We start from the raw sequence: 23,345 nt of genomic DNA, 5'->3' as shown, positions 1-23,345 counted from the left end.
TAACTCCGCCCCTCACACAGGGACCCTGAGACTCCGCCCCTCACACAGCTATGGGGGGTGCTATAACCCCGCCCCTCACACAGCTATGGGGGTGCTATAACCCCGCCCCACACACAGGGACCCTGAGACTCCGCCCCTCACACAGCTATGGGGGGTGATATTACCACCCCTCATACAGGGACCCTGAGACTCTGCCCCTCACACAGGGACCCTGAGACTCCGCCCCTCACACAGCTATGGGGGGTGATATTACCACCCCTCATACAGGGACCCTGAGACTCCGCCCCTCATACAGCTATGGGGGGTGCTATAACCCCGCCCCTCACACAGCTATGGGGGTGCTATAACCCCGCCCCTCACACAGGGACCCTGAGACTCTGCCCCTCACACAGCTATGGGGGGTGCTATAACCCCGCCCCTCACACAGCTATGGGGGGTGCTATAACCCCGCCCCCCACACAGGGACCCTGAGACTCCGCCCCTCACACAGCTATGGGGGGTGCTATAACCCCGCCCCTCACACAGGGACCCTGAGACTCCGCCCCTCACACAGCTATGGGGGTGCTATAACCCCGCCCCTCACACAGGGACCCTGAGACTCCGCCCCTCACACCCACGGGGCACGATCCCCGCGCTGGATCTGAGGCAGGGGGCGGGGCCGCGCGGGAGGAGGGCGCAGCCGGGCTCCCCCTGGCGGCCGCTGGGCGGGCGGTGCGGAGGCGCCGCTGTCCCTTGTGCTGCAGCCGGCCGGGCGGCACGTGTCCGGGCCGGGGCGCGGGGGCGCCATGGGCAGGGGGCGGGCGCCGGTCCGCGCGCTCGGGCTGGGCCTGAGCCTGGGCGCCCTGGGGCTGCTGCTCACCGCCCTGCTCACCGACCACTGGTACGAGACCGACCCGCGGCGGCACCGCGCCGGCTGCGAGCGCCGCGCCCCCCTGCCCCTGCGCCGCCGCCCCCGCCGCGCCGGGCCGCCCCCCGGGCCCGAGCCCGCCCGCCGCCCGCCAGCGCCCCGGGGGGTGAGCGAGCTGCACTCCGGCTGCGCCCGCCCGCTCTTCGCCACCCACGCCGGCCTGTGGCGGAAATGCTACTCCCTGGGCAGCGACCCGGACCTGGACCGCCTGCTGGAGAGAGGTGAGGGGCCGCGGCGAGGGCGGGGGGCACCCCCTGCACGGCCCCCGCGCGCCCCCTCCCCGCCGCACAGCCCCCGTGCGCCCTGCACCCGGCCCCCGTGCGCACCGACCCCCGCGCGCCCGGCTCCAGTGTGCCCCGCTCCCCGCCGCACGGCCCCGGTGCGCCCTGCACCCTGGCCCCCGTGTGAACCGGCCCCGCGTGCCCCGCTCCCCGCCGCACGGCCCCGGTGCGCCCTACAGCCCGGCCCCCGTGCGCCCCGCTCCCCGCCGCACGGCCCCGGTGCGACCTACAGCCCGGCCCCCGTGCGCCCCGCTCCCCGCCGCACAGCCCCCGTGCACCCTGCACCCGGCCCCCGTGCGCACCGACCCCCGCGCGCCCGGCTCCAGTGTGCCCCGCTCCCCGCCGCACGGCCCCGGTGCGCCCTGCACCCTGGCCCCCGTGTGAACCGGCCCCGCGTGCCCCGCTCCCCGCCGCACGGCCCCGGTGCGCCCTACAGCCCGGCCCCCGTGCGCCCAGCTCCCCGCCGCACGGCCCCGGTGCGCCCTACAGCCCGGCCCCCGTGCGCCCCGCTCCCCGCCGCACGGCCCCGGTGCGCCCTACAGCCCGGCCCCCGTGCGCCCCGCTCCCCGCCGCACGGCCCCGGTGCGCCCTACAGCCCGGCCCCCGTGCGCCCCGCTCCCCGCCGCACGGCCCCGGTGCCCCCCCCGCCCCCTGCCCCACGGCCCCCTCCCCCCGCCGGCCCCCGCCCTGCCCTGCCCCGCTCCCCGCCGCACGGCTCCGGTGCGCCCTACAGCCCGGCCCCCGTGCGCCCAGCTCCCCGCCGCACGGCCCCGGTGCGCCCTACAGCCCGGCCCCCGTGCGCCCAGCTCCCCGCCGCACAGCTCCCGTGCGCCCTGCACCCCGGCCCCCGTGCGCACCGACCTCCGCGCGCTCCGCTCCCCGCCTTACAGCTCCCGTGCGCCCTGCACCCCGGCCCCCGTGCGCACCGACCTCCGCGCGCTCCGCTCCCCGTCTTACAGCTCCCGTGCGCCCTGCACCCCGGCCCCCGTGCGCACCGACCCTCCGCGCGCTCCGCTCCCCGCCTTACAGCTCCCGTGCGCCCTGCATCCCGGCCCCCGTGCGCACCGACCTCCGCGCGCTCCGCTCCCCGCCTTACAGCCCCCGTGCGCCCTGCACCACGGCCTCCGTGCGCACCGACCCCCGCGCGCCCGGCCCCAGTGTGTCCTGCTCCTCGGCCCCCCGTGCGCCCTGCATCCCGGCCCCCGCCAGACAGCTCCTGTGCTCCCCGCCTCCGTGCGCCCTGCTCCCAGTCGCACAGCTCCCATGCGCCCTGCTACCCCCCCCACCTTTCTGCATGCCCCCCCCCCCCGTGTGCCCTGCTCCTGCTGCACAGCCCCTATGTGCCTTGCACCTCTGCACCCTGCAGCATGGCCACTGTGCACCTTGCACCCCTCTGCATGGGGACTGAACACCCTCTTGCAAGAGGGCTCAGAGGGGTAGTCATGTTAGCCTGTATCTTTAAAAACAAGTAGTTCTGTTAGAGACTCACAAAATATATATATAGTATTATGAGCTTAGAGATGCTCAATATATATATTATATATATAGTATCTTGCGCTTTCTTGGCCAAAACCCACTTTGTCAGATGAGCTTGAGCAGAGCAAGAGGAGTAAGAGAGGCATGCCAAGTCCCTGATGCTGACATCTCTTATGTGACAAGTTGGTCCACTGGTGTGTTCACCGTGATGGAAGTGGGAGTGAATGCAGAACTGCTTATGTTGTGAGACATGGCCCTTGTGGTAGAGTATGCTCTCTGGGATTGGCTGCCAATGCTTGGAGTCGCTAGGCACTCTACACCAACTGGGCTCTGTACTCTTCTATTGCTCCTGCAGTTCTGCTGCTGTGTATGTCTGAGCATCCGCTGTCCATGATTAAGCGGGCCATGTTTTGTTAGTTCTCTGCGTACCCAACGCAGCCTTCACAGGCTTCCTGTATATCTCTGCTTGGCGTAAGGACATGCACTGGCCTTCCAGTAGAACCTCTCTTCCTCCTTAGTGAAAAAGACCACCGTAGCCCAGATAACACCACCCTTCTCTCCCTTCAGAAATTAAAATCAGTTGTCAACAGGCATTTGCATCATTTGAAACCCCTCTCTGAGCTGTGACTTTTCTGCTGCTTCCCTTTTTTGTCATCTGTTAAATTAGGCGTTTGTAAAACAGCCAAGTCTGATGTCACATAGACAAGGGGTAATGCTCTTCCTTAGAGCTGTATGGATAGGGGAGCCACACTAACATATTTGTTTTATGTCACACAAATAGATTAAACATTTACCAACAACACTTAATGCCATAATGCAGGTTTTTTGTTGGGTTATTTTGTTTTTGGCTAACATCTAATGCTGGCATTATAGAAGTGGAAAATAAACCTTTTAAGTACGCTAACAAATAACATGGAATATGCTCTAAAGGGTGGGCAGGCATCACTTTATCTTCTTTAGCCACTTATTTAGAGAAGCAGGGTAGTCACACTGTTAACAGAACATGCAGCGAACCACCATGTCTGCTGCACAAAATATCTGTAATTTCATGAAGCCTTTCAAAGGTGTGGCTCTGAAGACACAAAATTTAAGGTTGGCTTGGCTTGAAAAGAAGGTCAATAGTTTTCATTATGGCAATGAAGATGCAAATCTAACTGCTACAGATTGTATCGTCTTAAAACAGGGGTGGCAATTTTTGTGGGGGGGGGCTGTGACGTAGTGGGGGTACTTGCCGGGCTGTGGTGACCTCTGCTGTCTGGAGCAAGACCCAGCAGGGAAAACCTCATTATGCAAAGGTGACTCAAAAACCTGTCTGACCTGTGGCCCCCCATGGGGAGAAACAAAGGGAGGTGGAAGGCTGCCCTGGCTGTGGGCAGGGCTGGAAGAGGGGGAGTTTGTTCCTGGCTGGAAGGCAGGGAAGAAGGAGCTGGGGAGGGGGGCTGGGACTCCCCTATCTCAAGGGGGGCACTGAGGCCTCTTAGCCCCAGTTCCTGTAACCAGATTACATCTGTGCTGCACTGTGCTGGAGGAACAATAAACAACCTCCATTCTACTGGCTGGTGAAGTCTGTTCATGCCAATTCAGGAGTGCAGGAGATGGGAAAATCCCGACGCGCCGTCACAGGGGCACTTCATGATTTTTGGCAGTGGGTACTGGCAGCCCCCAAAAGGGGCAGGGCCTCAGGCAGAAAGGCACTGTTCCCTGTAAGCACAGCCCACCCCAACTGGAAGGGGAGGATGCTGTATGCTCCCCACCCCTGCCAGGGGTACACTGTGCCCAGAAGGAACCGCCAGCCATTTTCAACAGACTCTCCCATTCCCAGGTCTCGATTGGCCTGTGGGGGGGGAGTGGCAGGGCAGCCCTGGGCTGGATCAAATGGCTTGGTGGGCCGGATTCGGCCCGCAGACCCTATCTTGCCCACCCCATCTTACGCCAAGCGATATCCTTGCAAATTAGTAGAGACATGCAAACATAGACATTGCTTTAAGTGCTCTTGTGCTCACATTCAGCAGACTCACTCTGACATTTCTTTGCTCGTGCCTTTAGGGGTAACATTTAGTATGTGGAGTCAGCTACACCCTCGAGCAGATGCAAATACTTTCTCTGGGATGGAGGTTGTATTTTCAGGCCCAGCCCGGCTTATGACCCATTCCCCACATCTCCATTTATACCCGATGGCTGTGTCTAGACTGGCCAGTTTTTCCGGAAAATCAGCTGCTTTTCCAGAAAAACTTGCCAGCTGCCTACACTGGCCGCTTGAATTTCCGCAAAAGCACTGACTTCCTTTTTACGGAAATACTATGCTGCTCCTGTTTGGGCAAAATTCCCTTTTGCGCAAAACTTTTGGCGATCGGGGCTTTTTGGCGGAAAAGCGCGTCTAGATGGGCACGGACGCTTTTCCGCAAAAAGTGCTTTTGCAGAAAAGCAACCGTGCCAATCTAGACGCTCTTTTCCGAAAATGCTTTTAACGGAAAACTGTTTCCATTAAAAGCATTTCCGGAAAATCATGCCCGTCTAGACGTAGCCAAAATGTGCTCTGCAGCCATGATTCTTGGCTTCTGATGAAAATCCAAGGGCCAGCTGCTCAGCTGGTGTAAACTGGCACCCCTCCTTTGACATCAGTGGAAGCATAAAGAGTTACACCAACCAGCTGAGGCGCTCTCTTAACATGTCCCAGAGAATATCTTTCAATATTAATACGTACAATGAGGGAAATCACAAAGGCCCTGTGTTTCCTCCTCCTCTCCAGTTTTATACTGGTACGTCCAACCTGTTAACTCCTGATTAACATGAAAGGACCTTTTATTTCTGTAAGGGTGAACTCTCATCTAAGCATGTAATCAATGTGCCTGTTGACAGGTAACTTTTTCTTTTCCGTTAAACTAAAAGGACATCCATAACATTATGGTCCCCAGCAATGTTCCCTCTATTATTTTCCATTCGTAGAATAAATTTTGTTGTGTGCACCAAGGCATGTGCACATGTGCATCACCAGTAGAAACATGCTGCTGGTGGTGGGCACTCTGCTAATCAGCTGGATGGCATTGGACTCTCTCCTGGCTGACCACCCAAGCACTCAGCTTACAGGGAGCACTGGTCACCCCTTCCTGCCATCCCATGTGGCCAACTGCTCTCCCACAGCCAGAACTTCTTGGATTTTCACCTTGACAGTGTCCCAAGCGTGGCTCCTTTTGTGCATCTCACTAAAGGTCAGAAGATGCCACATGTGCATCTGCAAATAAAATGGACCAACCGTGAATTTGCCCCCAAAACAGTCTGAGACCCAAAAGCATCTTCGCTAAAAGCAAAGTGAAAGGGAACCATTGTGGTGGGTAGAGAATAGCGAGTTCCAGAGATCCAAACTAAGGTCACTCTGCCTCACTGGGTAGGGGCTTCATGCTGCAGCACCCCTCAGCGAGTCCAGCTGCGACCGACCCTGCTGGAGACGTGCCCACTCTGCAGGGGTTTGTGCACCTGGCCCAGCATTGGCAGTGACACTCCTGCAGCGTTGCCAAAACAGTTAGGTTCATGGGTCATCAGGACGACAGCACAGGAAGTCCGCAGGGTAGCATAGGAGAACGGAAGACTAAAGTGTAGACTGTTCTAGTTAGCCCAGAGGAACCCCCTTGGTTCAAACGCCATCTGACCTCCTTTGTTAGAACCCAGCTAAGCCCTGACTCCTTCCAGCAGCCAACACTTGCTCCCCCACCCCTGCCCTCCATACCTCTCCAGTCCTTTGAGCTCAAGCTGAGATTGCTGTTCACTTACCCACAGGCCACTGGTTGCTAGGTGTCAATGTCCTACCTGTATCCCATTGATTTTCAATGCCATTAGGGCTCCTAGCTTCTTCCATTCCTTTTGAAAAAGTTCCTGGGGCTGGATCCCTTTCTCAAGGGGGAGAGGGCTGCTTAGGAAAGGCCCTGACAGCAGGGGGGGAGGAGAGAGAGAAGGGAAGGGCTATGCACTAGTCCTGCATGAGAGCCCCCGCATCTCTCACTGGCATCGGGCTTGTATCATTTGCAGGAAGAGGGGTGTTGGGTGTTCAGAACTGGAAGGGCAGGAGCTGCGAGAAAGGCAGTGGGCACAGGAAGAGCAAACAGAGAGAAGGCAGTATGGCCTAATTGCATGAGGAAACAATTTACAGCTTAGCTAGAGATGCTTAACACACTATCTGTGGGGCACCTACTTGGTTTTTAAACACACTGGCTAATGAAATCTGCTTCTTCCTTTCCCCAAGGAATCGTTCAGAGATGCACAGCTGTCAAATACCACTTCTCCCCGCCAACGCACTTACGAGACATCCCGTTCAACTTGACCAAGACCATCCAGCAAGACGAGTGGCATCTGCTTCGTAAGTTCACAAATTGCCAGCTCCTCTCCCATGTCTACGCTACAGTTTGGTGAGAGAAACAGCCATTTTTCCAACAAAATTTGAGGAATGTCCACACTGCAATTGCATTCTTCTGCAAGAAAAATTTAAAGAACAGAGGGTTTTTCCGGCATTGGCAATCCTCATTCTACGAGGAAGAAGCCTTTTTGCGAAAGTACTCGTTCGCAAAAAGGCACGTGTGGATGGGGAAGAGGGAGTTCTTTCGGACGAAGAGGAAAAAGCAAGGTGCCCAGGTGGCCATTCCATCCCTAGCAATCACAGCTTATGTGCACGAGAGTGGCCATTCAGGCCGGACGCCCTCTTTTGAAAAAGCAGATCGCTTTTTTGATGCACTTTGGCAGTGTGGACACACTCTTTTGGAAGAAGTTTTTTCGGAAGAGCTCTTCCCAAAAAAGCTTCCTCTGAAAGAAGCCTGCAGTCTAGACATAGCCTCAGTAACTCATTTATAAAAGCGTGTCACATGAAAGAAACAAGACAACTTGTTGGGCTGGAGCTAGGCTTTGCCATGCTGTATTAGTGCAGGAAACTCTCTGGCCAGCAGCCAGAATCAGAATTCCCATTTCGCCTGCAGAGAAATGTCTTCCTAACCCCCTGAAGCATGGCTACATATAGCTCTTCATTTTTTTTAAATCTCATCTGCTGTAACATGTAATCAGTCAGTCTTATTTTTTGAATCCTTGGCTTAAATTATCTTGTGGCAATGAATTCTACAGGCTAATTGTGCAGGGTATTAAAATGTATTTGCGTTTATCTATTTCAAATGTGTTGCCTCGCACTTTCATTATCTATCCCCTTGTTCTGTGTTATGAGAAAGGGAAAATAGGAACTAACCCCTGGTTTAATTTTTCTGTACTGTAATTTTCTATACCTCTGTCAAGACCCCTCTTACTCACCTCCTGTCCAAACAGTCCCAATCTGTTCATTCTCACTTTAAAGTTAATTTGTTTCATGTCCCTAATCGTCTTCTTGCCTGTCTCTGAACCACTTGCGTTATCTGTTGTGTTCTAAGACAAAGTGACCAGACCTGGAATTCAAGGTGTAGGTACACGTTGAACCTCTCTAGTCCAGCACCCTCAGAACCTGACCAGTGCCGAACCAGAGAATTTGCCAGCCCGTGGGAGGTCAGTATTGTCTAGCAGCATTGCCAACACTGCCACAGATTTCTGGGCACTCAGAAGATATTTAGAGGTCACTTAGAGCTAAATAACAACAGCACAGAACACTGAGAGCCAGGGCTGGTGGCTGTAAACAAACTTTATGGGACCACAGGACACTTGGCCACAGCCATTATAAGTGGACATCCGGCTAACTCAAACCATGCCAGACTATGAATATTGCTGGAGCAGAGCTTGCTGGATTAGAGAGGTTCAACTTGTCATGATATTAGAACACTGTGGCTAGATCTACACTGGAGGGTTCTTGTGCTAGAGATATGCAAATGAGGCTAAGCGTGGAATATCACCAAGCCTCAGGTGGATAGCTAATGAGCTGCCATTTTTGCGGAAGTGGCTCGTGTCAGAAGGCACTGTCTACACTGCCTCTTCTTGCGCAAGAAAAACCCTCGTGCAATGCCGTTATCCCTGAAAATCAGCATAGCGGCATTGCACAAGAGGGTTTTTCTTGCGCAAGAACAGGCCCTGTAGACAGCTCCTGCTGGCGCAAGAGCCGCTTCCGCACAAATGGCGACTCATTAGGTATGCAACTGAGGCTCGGCGATATTCCACGCTTATCCTCATTTGCATATTTCTGGTGCAAGAACCCGCCAGTATAGACATACTTTCTATTCCAGTGTGTGAAAACCTAACCATTTGGTTTGCCTTTCTGACTGTTGCTGCCGATGGAGGAGAGTTGTCTCGACAGCTCTCCTCTAAGTTGAAGCCCACCTTTTCTTCCTGAGCGGTGACAGTTAATTTAGAACCCAGCTTTACCTATGCGTGACGCAAAAGGTTCTTTCCAGTATGCATGACCTTGCATTTGGCAACATGGTTTGCAAATAGTTCCTTCCTCCCCCCCTCCCCTTTTTTTTGGTTATACGCAAAAGTATGTTTAATCTCTGCTCTACTTCTGCTGTGGAAGCAGATTTAAGAAGAATCACGGCTGGTTTTCTGGGCATGGCCGCTGCTGTCCTGCTCTGTGGATGCATCATAGCGGCCGTCAGTTTCTTTTGGGAGGAAAGCCTCACACAGCACGTGGCGGGCCTTCTCTTCCTGATGACAGGTATTGCGGCATCTTTGTGTGTGGGTTGAGCTGAAGCCCTTGATTAGGTTGCTCTTTGGTAACCTGTGCTTGTTACACACCAGCAACGAACACCTTTCTTTGATCTTTCCAGTTAGAACTGACCATCCACTGCAGCTGTTTGGGCAGACATCAAAAAAGCAGGCAAGGTTTTTCTGAGTAGTGTAGGAAAACAGAAAGGGGCCACTTTTTCTTCTCTTCTTGGAAGACTAAATTAAGATTGTGATTCACATGCCTGGGGTAAGGGGATAAGAGCAGTCCATTACAGCTCTTACGGAGTATGCAAACTCCGGGAGCAGGTGGGCAGAGGCAAGTAGGCACTACTCTTCTCCTTCAGCATGTGCATGGGGAAGAATGGCTCCTTCCCATCCATTTTCCAGCCAGCACACTGGTGCCAGAAATGGGGCGGTAGCATGATTTGCTGGGATATGATTTCTTTCCAGTGCTGCGGCTGCATTGTGTCTGAGTTACAGGTGCCAGGGCTAGTTCTGGCAGGAAGGAGATTACATCCCCTACTTTGTACAAGACTGGATATAAAGGCAAAATGTATCCCTAGCTGCAGGTTATTAGAGAAGACTAGAGGATCCCCAGCCTCTGTTCCCTCTTTAACTGTCCTTTAAAAAAAAAAAAAAAAAAAAACCAATCCACAATTACAACAAAAACAGCTGTGATTTCTCTGTATAGCTTAGTCAGCATAACCGTTTTAGCCCAGTTATTTATAACGTAAAACTTTCACCTACCATTTTCCATCATTAATGTTTTCTTAAAAATGAACTTTTTGGGGAAGGTTGAGGAAAAGCTTTCAAAGTGAAGGTGGACAGGTGTTAGTTGGTTCCTATTATTTTAAAAACTTGCTCCCCCCTCTCCAACAGCAAGGACTAAGGAAGGGTTAAATTCACTATGGGGGGAAAAAAAAAATCCAAGGAGGAGCGATGCTTTTCCCTAGGCCGTGGGAAATTTCATATTGATTTGGCCAAGATATAAACCTTTGAAAACCATATACTGAGCCTGCGCTGCAGATTTCATTGCATAAAACTTGTAAAGTGCAAGCCTAAGGAAAAAAATCGTTATGCGCATGGGGCTAATTTCACTGCCTCGTGAAAAACCGAGCACATGCACCAGGGAAGCTGAGCTCCTGCAGGCAGGCGTGGAGTGGCTTTGTCCAAAAGCTCACTCCTCCACCACACAGCTGTGCTGGTGATGCATGGTTGAGTCAATAGCTTGCTCAGACTAGATTGCCAGATGCCTACAAAACTATTACCTCAAACAACTATGGATCTTGTGAAGTGGGAAGGGGCTACTCTCAGGCATGGTTCTGCATAGGGATGTAAATAACTAATCAACTATCCACTAAGCTTTTGCTTATCCAATAGTCACCACACTAGTCAACTAGTTGCTTCTCCCCCTTGCTGCTTTTTATCTTAAAAGCCGATTCCCCCCCAGCTCTGGGGGTGGGGGCAAGGACGCAGTGGCAATGGAGTTCCACCTTTGAAATGTACAAGAGCCCCCACTGGGGCATTTCAAAGATTGAAATGCTGCATGGAGCCTGGGGTTCATGCCCCAGGCTCTATGTGGCACTTCCTCTTTGAAATGGAGCTACAGTCTTGCTATAATTCAAAGCGGAAGCACCCTTATCGACTAGTCGATGGAAATTCCATTGCCTGATTGAGTTGATTCATCTAATTTTAACATCCCTAGTTCTGAAGGGATGCAAGAAGAGGAACCTCCTCTTTGAACATGTTACGCAACCCTCACGAATCTCCAGGCTTGGCCCTAACACTGCTGCTCTAAAAGATTTCTCTTAGGTAGTGTCTGTAGCAAACCTCAAACTGCTTGTGAAGACTGAAAGTTTCTTTAAAGCAGGAGCTACAAGATGTTCCATTCAGTTAAGATCAGAATGGCTAGACTGGGTCAGACCAATGGGCCATCTAGCTCAGTGTCCTGTCTGCCGACAGTGGCCAATGCCAAGTGCCCCAGAGGGAGAGATCACAACAGGTAATCCACACGTGATCCCTCCTGTCACCCATTTCCAGACAGACAAACAGAGGCTAGGGGCACCCTTCCTACCCACTCTGGCTAATGAGGTATTGATGGACCTAACCTCCATAAGTTCATAATGAAGTGACAGAGCCAGCACTCAAAGACTTCCATAGTTAGAGAAGACCCGGAAACACCATTAACGCCAGTATGAATACCACATTCTAGCCCCCTAGCTTTTGCCTAGTCTTTGATTATAAACTATTTGTTTAACAGGGGCATGTTTGCTTTTTTAAATGTATCCCAGACTCTATAAATCTGCTAACCATGACAATATGCTTTGTTTGCAGGAATATTTTGCACTATTTCTTTGTGCACTTATGCAGCGAGTATATCATATGATCTAAACCGCCTACCCACCTTCATATATAGTCTTCCCGAGGATGTGGAGCATGGGTACAGCTGGTCTATATTTTGTGCTTGGTGCAGTTTAGGATTTATAGTAGCAGCTGGCTGTCTTTGCGCTGCTTATCCATTTGTCAGCAGGACCAAGATTATTCATCTCAAGTCAACCAGAAACTCTTCTGTATGACTGGGGCTCCGAAGACAATCTTCTCTATGCTTGTTCAGTGACAGGCAAACACTACTGTTCAAGGACTTATCCCCGATCCTCCCCCCCCCCCCAAAAAAAAAAAAATGGAAGGGAAATTTACATTCAGAGTTCCATGCACAAATACTTGATCCTTCACAATCAACTAGTGAGGCAACAAGAGTTCCGCTCTGCTTTCTGAAATCAAGTAAAGGAAGCGCCTTCCCAAGGACAAGGACAGCGTGGTACCAACATGTCAGGTGGTATACGATGTAACCCTGTCTCTCAAAGGAGATGAGGCTTCTCACACAGGAACAATTAAGTGGTTGGGGAAAGAGAAGGAAAAGCTGTGATGAGAATTTAGGGCTATTTCTGTTTTTCCAAGTGTTTGTACATAAAGTAACGGGTAGCAGAGGAGAAAAAAGTTATTATTGGTCAAATGAGTTCTGTGCAGAAGAATGCTTCTCTTGTCCTAGGAGCATGCTTAGTACAGGTTGAATTTCTCTAGTCCAGCACCATCAGGACCCTGGCCAGAACAGCAAGTGTTCTGGTTTGGACCCCAGAAGGTCAATATTGCCTATAAGCAAACATTAGCACTATTGCCTAGCATTGCCAAACACTTCCATGACTTCCTGGGTTCCTTGAAGATGTTTAGGGGGTAAATTAGAGCTAAGTAACAGCACAGAACCCTGAGAGCCAGGACTGGTGGCTGTTAAACTTTATGGGACCACGGGAAGCTTGGTCACACCCTTGATAAGTGGACATCCAGCTCACTAAAAATCATACCAGACCACAGATGTTGCTGGACTGGAGAGGTTCAGCCTGCAGCTTAATGCAGCATCTTCTGAACTTAAATTTAGGGGGTGGGTTTGGTTTTTTTGCTGTAAGATAGACCTACTCTCGTGAGCCCCATCATGAACGTTTTGTCAAAATAAGACCCTTGCTACGTTTCCTTTGTACATCACAAGTTACCCAAAATGTTCATTGCTTAGAGCCATGAGAGATTAATTCGTTCCCAGTGATATTCTTGGAAGTTACCTCTGTTGTGAAACTTCAACAGTTGTGTGTTGAGCTATAAGTCAGTAGTAAAACGCCTCCTTCAGTGAAAACCATGTTTGTGTTGAGTAGACGTTAGTGGCCTGAAATTGGGTTCTCTTGAAGATGCACAACTCACATCTGGATGTGAATCGTCCTAGAAGGATTTCTAGTGATAGGGTCATCACAGATCCAGTCGAGCCTCCCTCTTGGGTCTCAGACTGCGGTGAGAGGCAGTCCAGCCTGTGGGCCCCAGGTTTTAAGCCTCCAGACTCTGAACAGTGCTGGGGGCCCTGCTGAGGGCTCTGCTCCCCCCCCCGCAACTGTAAGGATTCTTCGTTTTCCAACTGCAGCGTGAATCCACAGTCTCACTACCCACCCTTCCTGCCCTCAGCCACGGCACTGCTTTGCTAAAGCCCAGAAGCCTGAGAAGGACAGATGTTTGGGGCCCTTTGTAACCCCAGCTGCAAATGTTTGGGGGTGGAAGAGGGAGGTTGGGATCACACACAGACAGAGCCTGAAGGGGACTCTAGGCAAGTGCCTCCCAATCCCACGAGCGTGCATGGGCGCAGGAGCTCCCACCGGATACTGCTGCTGAGGAACCTCTGCCTGGTTCCTTCCACCCTTAGGGCAACATTTCCCAACTCTTGGAAAGCTGCACAGCCCTGTGTGCAAGTGAACCCTCCCCCCTTTCTCCTCCACACACTGCATGGTGCTCCAAGTACTCAGCTGGGATAACCCTCTAAGTACTTTGAGTCAGAGTGAAGGGCTCCTCACAACAGGATCGGCCCACAAATGCTTTAATGGTCTGAGGCTCCTTGCAAACTCAGGCATACAGCTCTGCCTCAGTCAAGTTTGGGAGGGGGCCTCTCTGGGTGCTGCTGCTGTCCACCACCCCCTGCCCCAGCTCCCATTGTGTGGGAACAGTGGCCAATGGAAGCTGTGTGGGCGGGGGGGAGGGGAAATGCTTGCATGCAGGGGCAGCACAGAGACCCCGTGCCCCTGTGAGGTGCAGGGACAGGCTAGCTGCTTCTAGGAGCAGCACGAGGCCATGGAAGGGAGCCTGCCTTAATCCAGCAGCACAGCAGGGCTGGTCGTCTTGCAGGCTGTATTTAAAGCTCTCATGGACCAGCTGTAGCCCCCCCCAGACTAATTTGCCCTCCCTGGGCTACTGAAATAGCAGCTTGGTGCCAAACTGCAGACTGGCTCTTGTATAATGTATTTCAATTTACATATTTATCCACAATCTTGACTGGTAATGCATCTAAAAGAGTTACTACACTAGACAATATCCAGTTACAAGTAGCTAAATATTCCTTAACCCAATCAGACTGTTAAACACACATTTCATACATATATAGTTTCAATATTGTCAAGTAGCATGATCTCTTACCGTTAGCCAAGACTCAGACTTTTCACACTCCATGAGCTTTCCCTTTACAAAACACATTTTCATTTCCAGGATTTATACAGGGTCTTTTACTCCAGATTAAGCGGACCCTTCTGACACAGGAACCTTACCAGACTGCTGCCACTTTAAGCAGGACCTGTCCACTGTGCAGCAGAGCAGGGCTCTGCCCACCAGCTCCAGGCCTCTCGAGATCTTGTGTACGACAATGCCAAAGTTGTATGAACGGGAGTCAGATGGTAGAGAAAGAATTAGCATTTCCACTTCCATTCTCCACGCTATGCTACACTGTCAAAGGTGGGATTCTTTGGGTAGACATCAGCAGGGGAGAGGTTTAAGATCTCATCCAGCGATGGCCCTTCATCATCTGGTGGTATCTCTGCCTCAAACATACGCTGAAGCTGAGCATCCACTGTCCTATACTCTGGGAGAAGAAAGCAAACAGACAGGTTTCTATACTGGCAGAGGCTCGTTAGCCATATTCCCTGCATTTACTTTATGCTCAAAAACTGAGTGGTCAAGTTACTGGTGTTATGTGCCTCACTTTTGGTGAGGAGTCACTGAGGGGTCCACCCTGCCTGTTTACCTCTCCATTCCCCAGCAGACAAAGGCAGCTCTTTTGATCAGCAGGTGTTCTTTACCACACTAAAAACACGAGCAAGGTCTTTACTTTGCTCTACAGGGTCATTCCCTACGGACACATTTTCTAGCTATTTGAACATCCTGAACAAATCCACAACAAAAGAGCAAACACAATATTCACAAACTGCTGCCCTTTCAAGGGATTGTTCAAATGAAGCCAGTTTGATGGAGCACTCTGAGAAGAAGCAGGAAACACCATACAAGGCCCCTAGGTTCAGACCTTCGATCATTCTGCGTGTTAAAGCAAGTCCAGGCTTACTGCGAGCTTCAATAGGAAGCAGCCAAGATACAGGGAGAGAGCTTGTGGACGGGAAGGAAGAATGTGCATTAAAAACCAAGCAGTGAGAGTTGCAAAGTGTTACCCAAGAGCCTCAGCCAGGATGAAAGCGCAGTAGATACGAAGGAGAAACAGCGACAGACAAAGAGGCCTCCTAACATCTGGAGAAGCTGAACCACGAAGACTTCCTTGTGCAGGTAGCTACTGCAGGCGGCGACCTTATGGAGCTAGACAAAGAAAGGGCTACAATAAAAACAGCGGAGACACTGTTAGAATCTGACTGCCCCAAACTGCATTCCGACCGGTCGGCGAGCAAGACACTGCCACCTCCATTACCAACTTGTAACCTCAGCCCAGGCTTAACATGCAGCAGAAAAATAGGGCCAAAGCTCAGGCTGTTTTTTGCTTTTATAAAATTTGTGCGGCAAGCACAGAGGTGCCAGGGCTATGAGCGGCCAAGCACAGAGGAGCCAGGACTCAGAGCTGGGAAAAATTGAGCCCTGGCAGAGCTTATAAGACTGCCTAGGAAAGGAGACGACGATGGGGAGGGTTGGAAATATTCCTAAAGCAATTCCTTAGCTCTCAGGTGCCATTTGAAAAGGGATTTAGAAGACGTCTTGAGGTGGGTTGGAGCTGCATAGGCAGCTCCATCTGTATTAGCCTCCCCTCCCACCCCAACCCAGGACTGCTCCCCTCCCTGCCTTGGGACCCTGAAAATCTGTGTTGGGGGAGATCGGGGAGGATTAAAGCTGCCAATGGCTCATCTCACCAAGAGTGGATTCCAGAGGGGAACCCTTGAAGTCCCACTAAGTGGTTTTCCAGGGAACATGCCATCCTGTAGTGGGGTCTGTGCACACAAGCAGGCTATTGGAGAGGGGCCCAGGTGGGTAGAGGGACATTGCACCATCCTAACCAAAAGCCACACCACACCCGCTTGCCCGGGGGCACTGATCAATGCCAATTCCTAGTATTTCAGTAGGATCTCTGTATGCCAGCCCCAAGGATTTCCCAGCTGCTGTTCACAGCCCTGGGAAAGAGGTGTGATCTTAGAGGTAGCAGACAGACATGCAGAGAATTCAGCAGGGGATTTAAATTAAATTAAATTAATGGAGATTGCCTATCTCCTAGAACTGGAAGGGACCTTGAAGGTCATCAAGTCCAGTCCCCTGCCTTCACAGCAGGACCAAGTACCATCCCTGACAATTTTTGCCCCAAATCCCTAAATGGCCTCTGCAGGGATTGAACTCACAACCCTGGGTTTAGCAAACCACTGAGCTATCCCTCCCCCTGGATTTATTCCCAGGTGCAGAGCCTTTGGGAACGGACTTACTTTTAGAAGCTATTTTAAACATCAGTCCTTTAGACTTCTTCTTGGATATTTCTTCCCCTCCAAGGTCATGCTCATTGGTTTCCATGTTGTCGATTAATTTACCATCACACAGTTCTTCCCTTTAAATGAAAGGGGAACACATATGGCCCCAGAAAGCCACTTAAAATGCCCGCCAGCCCTCTCCACAAGTGCATGCCCTGGACTGGCCGGTGGGGCGTGGAGCGACAGCAAGCCTTCCCCCAAAGGGCCCTTTGCATGCCAAGCAGGGCACGGCTCAGAATCAACAGTGCAGGCCTGGAGGCACCAGAGCAGAACTACCCCGACCCACCTCCAGCAGGGGGGTGGGGAGGAGAGAGCAGCATGGAACCAACAACTGCCATGGACTTGCTCTTTCATTAGCAAGATGTCTGTCCGGGCAGCGGGGGGAAGAGTGTCTCACTTCAGCCGAGAGCCCCTGACTGATCGAGTCAGGTACCGGTCCTTGAACTCCTCTGCTCAGGCCTCGTTCTGGCCTAAAGTCTAAAGGAACTAACATGGCACCTTCGGATCAGAGTCCGGGTCAGGCCCCAGGTGCCCACTGCAGCCACTCAGCCGATCGAAGGAGGGAAACGGGACCACCCCGAGCAGCCAGAGGCCCTGTTGCGTGGATGTCACCACTAACATAGCTCCCCCAATGCCCCTCTCTGCCAGAGGCAGGCAGCATGTGTGCGCGCAGCAGGGGACGGAAATGGGAGAGAAAGCGGAGAGCCCGAATACAGGGAAGAGATCCAACCCATCTTTCCTAAGATGTTGGATCACTACCATGGAGAGGATAGAAAATGGAACCGGACTCGCCCAGGAGATACTGGAAACCTGGAGCCAATACCTACATCTCCTGTATCTCTTGGCTGCGCACCACTAAGGATAATCTGATCACACTTCCCATTGGCAACTGGGTGTGCTGAGAGCCCCGCCCACAAAGTACCAATTCTAGTACTGCAGTTCACTTACTCTTGGATTCCTACTCCCAGCTCTTGAATCTTCCTCTCAATGGCACTTTCCACGTCACTCTTTTCTAGCGAGTACTCCACATAGAAAGCTTCTAGGATAAATGCTGTGAAAATACTGGGGTAGGGGAGGGAGGAAAGATGCAGCTTGCATAATCCTGCATTTTATTAGTAATATGCCCAATGGTTTTGCAGAACCAGCCCTCACGTTATTAACGGGCACCTGCCGTAGCAGACTAGAATTCCTGGCCTCTCTGTACAAGTCTGGGGGCGCCCTCTCCCCGCCCCAAATGCGGTAGATAGCGGTCGCTGTTTGCCCAAGGTGTCTCCATGGCTTGGCACTGAGGAGGGAGGAGGCGGCAGAGAACAGCCTCGTCTCTGAACCTCTTGCTGCCCCGCCCCCAAACAGAGGGAATTCTCCCTGAACTTACTTCACGATCATGATCACCACCACGATGTGGAAGGCCATGAAATACAGCTTGGCAGCCTGGTGAGTGACCAAAACAAATCCATTGGCAAGAGGTATCAAGTTAAGGACTAAGGCCGACAGGGAACATCTCCACACTGGGACCACACTGCTTGGGACAGGCAGGAGGAGACGACACATTTGAGCCTCGCTTGCCGACCCTGCCTAGCGAAAGCTTTCTCCAAAGGGACTTCAGATTGCATTTGGCCCCATTGAAGTCAGCGGGCCAGGTGCCTTCGTGCTGACTTCAGCAGGCTCTGGAGGGGACCCCGTGTTACCGATACAGAAAGGATATTGTGCCACTGATTGACGACTGTTAGCTCGGTCAGGACAATGAAGGAAGACAGGAGGTCATTGAAGTTGTTCACGCAATACTTCCCTTGGGCAAACTGTGAATCTTTTAAGGCAGGGTTTCCGCACACCAGGGCGAGAGGAGCAGTGGAGTTCATGTTAAAGAATTGGATTTTCCCCTGGAATAGTTCCATGCCAATGATAGCAAACATGTAGTACACCACCTAGAGGGGAAGAGAGAGAGAGAGAGACAGAGACACCCACCCACTCACTTCCATAGAATGGAGCAGGAGAGAGACCCACCCACTCACTTCACCCAGCGCAGTACTAACACGTCAAGGAATTCCCCAATGCACATCCCAGACTGTGCAACCTGTGGAACTCCTTGCCATAGGAAGTCCTGGTCTTCACAACATCAACAGGGTTCAAAAAAGAGCTAGACAGATTCATAGAGGTTAGGTCCATCAATGGCTATTAGCCAGGATGGGTAGGAATGGCATCCGTAGCCTGTTTGTCTGGAAATGGATGACAGGGGAGGGATCATGGGAGGATTACCTGTTCTGTTCACTCCCTCTGGGGCATCTGGCATTGGCCAGTGGGATAGATGGACCTTTAGTTTGACCCAGCGTGGCCGTTCTTACATTCTAGATTGTGTACCTAAATACAAGGCCTCCTGATCCAACTGTGGCTTCTCTCTGAGATGCCTTTGGAAACTGGCTGGTACTAGATAACAGAGGGTGCATCTACACAGTACCCTAAACTCAAAATAAGATACATAATTTGTACTATGCAAATTGCGTATCTTGAATCTATTTTGAAGTTGCACCAAACTTCAAAATAAGCTTTTACACAGCTGCAATTTTCAAAATAACATGCCCTTTTGAGCCATCTCTTATCCCTCGTGCAATGAGGGATACCAGGATGGCAAAATAGCGCACGTGTTATTAAAAATATATATATATATTTCAAAATAACCAGCAGCTTGTGTAAACGTGGGGTAGCTATTTCAGATACCGCCGGTATCCCGACATAGCTGTGCAGTGTGGATGTACCCAGAGACAGTCCAGGAAGTACTGATTCCATGCAAGGTTTAAAAATAAACTAAGCTCGGAGGGAGACGAATTTTGAACTGGAATCAAAGTTGACCACATTGGGTATTTCCAATTTAGTCAGGCGATTTTTGGGGAGGTAAGGGTGGAATTATGAGTTTGTGTTAGTTACTTGCCCAGATTAGAATTCAAGGTTTTGCATAGCACAGCAGCAGCGAGCAGAGTATCCTGCCTAGATAGCTAGGCAGAACTTGATTTTACCCCTACACATCAGCTCGACGGATACAGCCTTGATCGTGCCCAGAGCATGACCACGCTGAAGCTTTATCGTTCACCTTTTGAAGCTAAAGGAGAGCAGGGTCACGTGGCACTTCAGCCCTAGTGCACAGTGTGCTTACCAGAACCAGCTCACCAAAGGTCAGCATTGTCGGCACCACGTTGATTAGCGTAGTCATGATGACCCGGAATCTAGAACAAGACAGTCTGTGAGAGCCCCCATGCCAGGACGCTTGGAGAGATTCCAGGAATTCCTGGTATTTTGGGGGTACCTTGTTCAGAGGCACCACTTGGTTGGGGGGGGGGGGGGGGAGAAGAGGCGCAGCGGCAGATCCAAGAGAGCACAGTCCCATCTGCCTCAGCTGGTGCTTTGTCTGCTCTAGTGGGCTCTCACTTGGACACCTTATTCCCATTGGGGAAGAGGGTTGTTGGGGGCCTGAACACCTAGGCTGAACTGGAGTCCCACTGGTACAAGCTATGTTGGGGAGAGGGCGATGCGTCACCAACAGCGACAAAATCCTTTAGCCATAACACGGTTTATACCGGGATAGGGCTGTACTGAGTAAGAGGCCTTAATTCTGCTTCCCATATGGGAATAACTACACCACTATCAAAGCCCCTTTGGAAAACCAGCTGGGGCATGGATGCTGCTAGCTACACCAGTACCACTTACATCCATCTCCGCTGAGCGGAGGTGAACCCCAGTCCCCGGCCAGCCTCTAGGCCTGGGGTCAGCTACGTACAGCACAATGGCACACGGCCACCGGCCACCTCCTGTTCTGGAAGCCACACGTGGCCAGGCCCGGCCCTCTCCCCTGTGGTTTCTTTATCCAAGCACTGCTCCTGGGGACCAAGTCCCCACCGCTGCTGCCCTGCCGGCGTGTGTGCTGGGGGCATAGGGATGTGGGGGCAGGACGGGTGGTGGTGGTGGATGCATTGCACTCTGGAGGCTACGGAGAGAGATTAATGAAGCTTCTTCAAGGTCAATAGGCTTATTATGGACTGTAAAAAGTATCAGTGGCATGCAGATCGTACACAGAAGCGAGTAAATTAAATCTTGGCACACCACTTTGGGAAAAGTGGTCAACCCCTGCTCTAAACCAGCTCACTGCAGTGGTAGAGGGCTACAGCCCCGTTACATTCTTTACCTCTTAATGCTGTCCACGATCCGGAGAAGTCGCAGGACTCGCAGGATGAAGACAATATCCAGCACTTGCTGGCTGTTGTATTGACTGGCTGAAGAAGAAAGCAGCACCAGAGACTTTAGTATCTACGGCTCTCCGATGCTGCCCTGTTTGCTTATCACAGAGGCGAATGCAATGACTAAGCAAAATGCAGAAAGCATCCCCATCAGTCACAGTACACTAGCAGAAGCAGACAGAGGTGGCTATGCATCAAAAGATGTTCTGTTTCTAGCATCCTCCAAAACATGTACCAGAGCTGTGTATATGACACTTCAGATTGTGACAGGTGGTTTGTATGTCCAAATCCAAGATAAAATAAAGTAGTTTATTTCTGCCCCTGCTTCCAATATGAGAGGTATTGGATTTAACTGAAAAAGTAGTTTAGAGCAGCATTACAGACTTAGCTGGAATAAACACAAGCTACACAGTAATCTAAACAACACTACCCTTGGAGAGTAGGCAGAGGTTATGGGTTCATTCTTTTGCTGGTTTTTATTTATATCTTTTCATACTTCTCTTCCTCCCCCCCCCCTCATGCAGAAATCTTTGCAGGTTTCAGTGAAAGTCATGATCCCAATGCTAGGAGATGCATCAAAGTCCAACAAGCCCACAATATAATTTCACTGCCACTTGTAGACAAATAGCAGGCTAGCACCACCGAAAAAGATTTAAAGTGTAACGTTGGGCTTACTTGACTTAAGCAGAGTGTTGAGAACTGTAGCCACCAGAGCAGCAATGATGATGGAGGTATCGAACCTAGTGTTGGAGGAAAGATTGTTCTATTACACGGATGGCGCCAGCGCACACCGGAGTGTTGTGCGGACATTCAGATACCAATAGTGATGGACACAACACAAGGCCTTAATCTGAAAGCACTAAAGCATATGCTCAAAGTTCAGCATGCACAAGTATTCCTACTCAGCCAGAGGGACCATCTGTGTGCTGGAGCATTTGAGGTTCGGGCCTTAAAATTTAAAATTAATGGAGATTGCCTATCTCCTAGAACTGGAAGGGACCTTGAAAGGTCATGGAGTCCAGTCCCCTGCCTTCACAGCAGGACCAAGTACCATCCCTGACAAATTTTTGCCCCAAATGGCCTCCACAAGGATTGAACTCACAACCCTGGGTTTAGCAGGCCAATGCTCAAACCACTGAGCTATCCCTCCCCCCCTAAAGGCCGGACTGCAACTTCTTTGGGGGCATGCGTGACCTACAAAAAAAGTGGGGGTGGGGAGGAGAGAGAATGACTTGTCCATCCCCCCCCAAACTCTTCACAGTGGAGAAAAGGAGGAGATCTGGGATGCTCTTTTGCTCATTTATTTACCTTAAAAATTCAAGCTTAGCCATGCACCAACACCCTGGACAACAAGAGAACTAGTGGGGACAGCATGGGGGGGGCAAGGGGTAAAAGAAGAGAGGGGAATTCGCTAATGGATTGTCAGAACCAATAATTGTTTCTGGTAGCAGGCATGTAAGTTGCAGCAGGCATGTAAGTTGCACCCCATTTTTTTTTTAAATCAAAGTACAATAAAGCTCTTATGCACGAGCCCCCATGGCTCAGGCTACGTCTACACTATGGAGTTTCTCCCCCCCCGGGATACCAGAAGTATCCTGGAAAAACTCTGCCACCTCCAGGGAATGTGTCTGCTCTGAAAAAAATTTAAGAAGAGCAGACACTCTTTCAGAAGCCCTGTGAACCTCATTTCCTGAGGAAAAAGGGCTCTTCTGAAAGAGGGAGGTTTTTCCGAAGTTTGGCCCAGTATAGACAGGCAAAATTTCAGAAAAGCCTCTTCCGAAAAAAAGAATCCAAAAAAGGTACAAATTGCAGAGGGCAATTTGCATACTTTTTCAGAAAAAAGTAGTGTAGTGTAGACATAGCCTCAGTGACACAGCCATAGCTTGACATTCCTAATAGATTTAGGGCAAAGGGGATACACACCTGAGTTACCACACCCACTTTCAGGCCCTCATGCAGTAGTCATTTACAAACAAACTAGCATAAGCCCAGTTATCAAAAAAACAAAACCCATATTTCCTTTTCAAAAGCCACCCCCCCCCACACACACACACCTCTAGAGCCCAGTCCTGTTTTCTAAGCCTGCACTCCAGTTTGAGTTAAGTGCATGTGTCTTGCCATCTCATGTTCGCAATTGCTTTAGCTGCACAACCAACGTGTAAGTATGAACTTTACTGGATTCTCCTTGTAAAAACAGCCGGCTCTTAACAGGTAAAGGGATAAAATGTAACGTTGCTTTGGCTGCGACTGAAAAAGTTACAAGACATCCTTCCCATATCCCCTCGACCCCCAAACCACAATGCCCCAACTCAGCACCCTACTTACCAGTTCCAGAATTGAGTCTTTGCAAAGAACGCCCTGGGTTCATACGTGTACACTTTCAAGAGGATCTCAAGGATATATAAAGAAAGGAAAACCCACTCTGCATAGGAAATCAGTGGGTTTCTCTCATCCAGAGCAATGAAGATGGCATTTATTAGAATGATTACATCATATGTCCAAACAAAGCCCCTGCAAGGAAGAGAAGCAA

General features: G+C 51.3%; 2 protein-coding genes across 3 annotated transcripts in view; one reads left to right on the top strand and one right to left on the bottom strand.

Annotated features, from left to right (window-relative positions):
- The first annotated feature begins 426 nt into the window (after positions 1-426).
- Positions 427-12,965, top strand: TMEM178A (transmembrane protein 178A). Its single transcript, XM_075925805.2, has 4 exons — positions 427-1,128; positions 6,902-7,015; positions 9,134-9,271; positions 11,617-12,965. Exons 1-4 carry the CDS (start codon positions 786-788, stop codon positions 11,856-11,858), a joined length of 837 nt encoding a protein of 278 aa, XP_075781920.2. The 5' UTR covers positions 427-785; the 3' UTR covers positions 11,859-12,965.
- Positions 12,966-14,092: 1,127 nt separating this feature from the next.
- The window catches only part of LOC102453058 (two pore channel protein 2-like), a 28,337-nt gene continuing 19,084 nt past the window's right edge, over positions 14,093-23,345 (bottom strand). The window contains exons 11-19 of one of the 2 annotated variants that reach the window (XM_075925803.2): positions 23,141-23,326; positions 21,491-21,555; positions 20,764-20,851; positions 19,738-19,807; positions 18,295-18,514; positions 17,965-18,055; positions 17,538-17,651; positions 16,548-16,666; positions 14,093-14,722 (exon numbers count right to left, since the gene is read on the bottom strand). In XM_075925803.2, the coding sequence (XP_075781918.2) occupies positions 14,577-14,722; positions 16,548-16,666; positions 17,538-17,651; positions 17,965-18,055; positions 18,295-18,514; positions 19,738-19,807; positions 20,764-20,851; positions 21,491-21,555; positions 23,141-23,326 (1,099 nt within the window). In that variant the 3' untranslated portion in view covers positions 14,093-14,576. Of the gene's footprint in view, positions 14,723-14,753; positions 15,461-16,547; positions 16,667-17,537; positions 17,652-17,964; positions 18,056-18,294; positions 18,515-19,737; positions 19,808-20,763; positions 20,852-21,490; positions 21,556-23,140; positions 23,327-23,345 lie in introns of those variants that run through there. The other variant, XM_089777562.1, reaches the window with a different exon arrangement.

The sequence above is a fragment of the Pelodiscus sinensis genome, chromosome 3 (genome assembly GCF_052426305.1).
Source record: "Pelodiscus sinensis isolate ZL-2025 chromosome 3, ASM5242630v1, whole genome shotgun sequence".
NCBI classification, from domain to species: Eukaryota; Metazoa; Chordata; order Testudines; family Trionychidae; genus Pelodiscus; species Pelodiscus sinensis.
Note: the sequence above shows the minus strand (reverse complement) of the source record. Positions and strands in the feature narration are given on the sequence as shown.

Bases quoted from the DNA above. Each gene is read 5' to 3' on its own strand.
- TMEM178A (XM_075925805.2), top strand. From the start codon at position 786: ATGGGCAGGGGGCGGGCGCCGGTCCGCGCGCTCGGGCTGGGCCTGAGC. The intron at 1,129-6,901 runs GTGAGGGGCCGC...CCTTTCCCCAAG, and splicing joins GGACCGCCTGCTGGAGAGAG to GAATCGTTCAGAGATGCACA. The intron at 9,272-11,616 runs GTATTGCGGCAT...CTTTGTTTGCAG, and splicing joins CCTTCTCTTCCTGATGACAG to GAATATTTTGCACTATTTCT.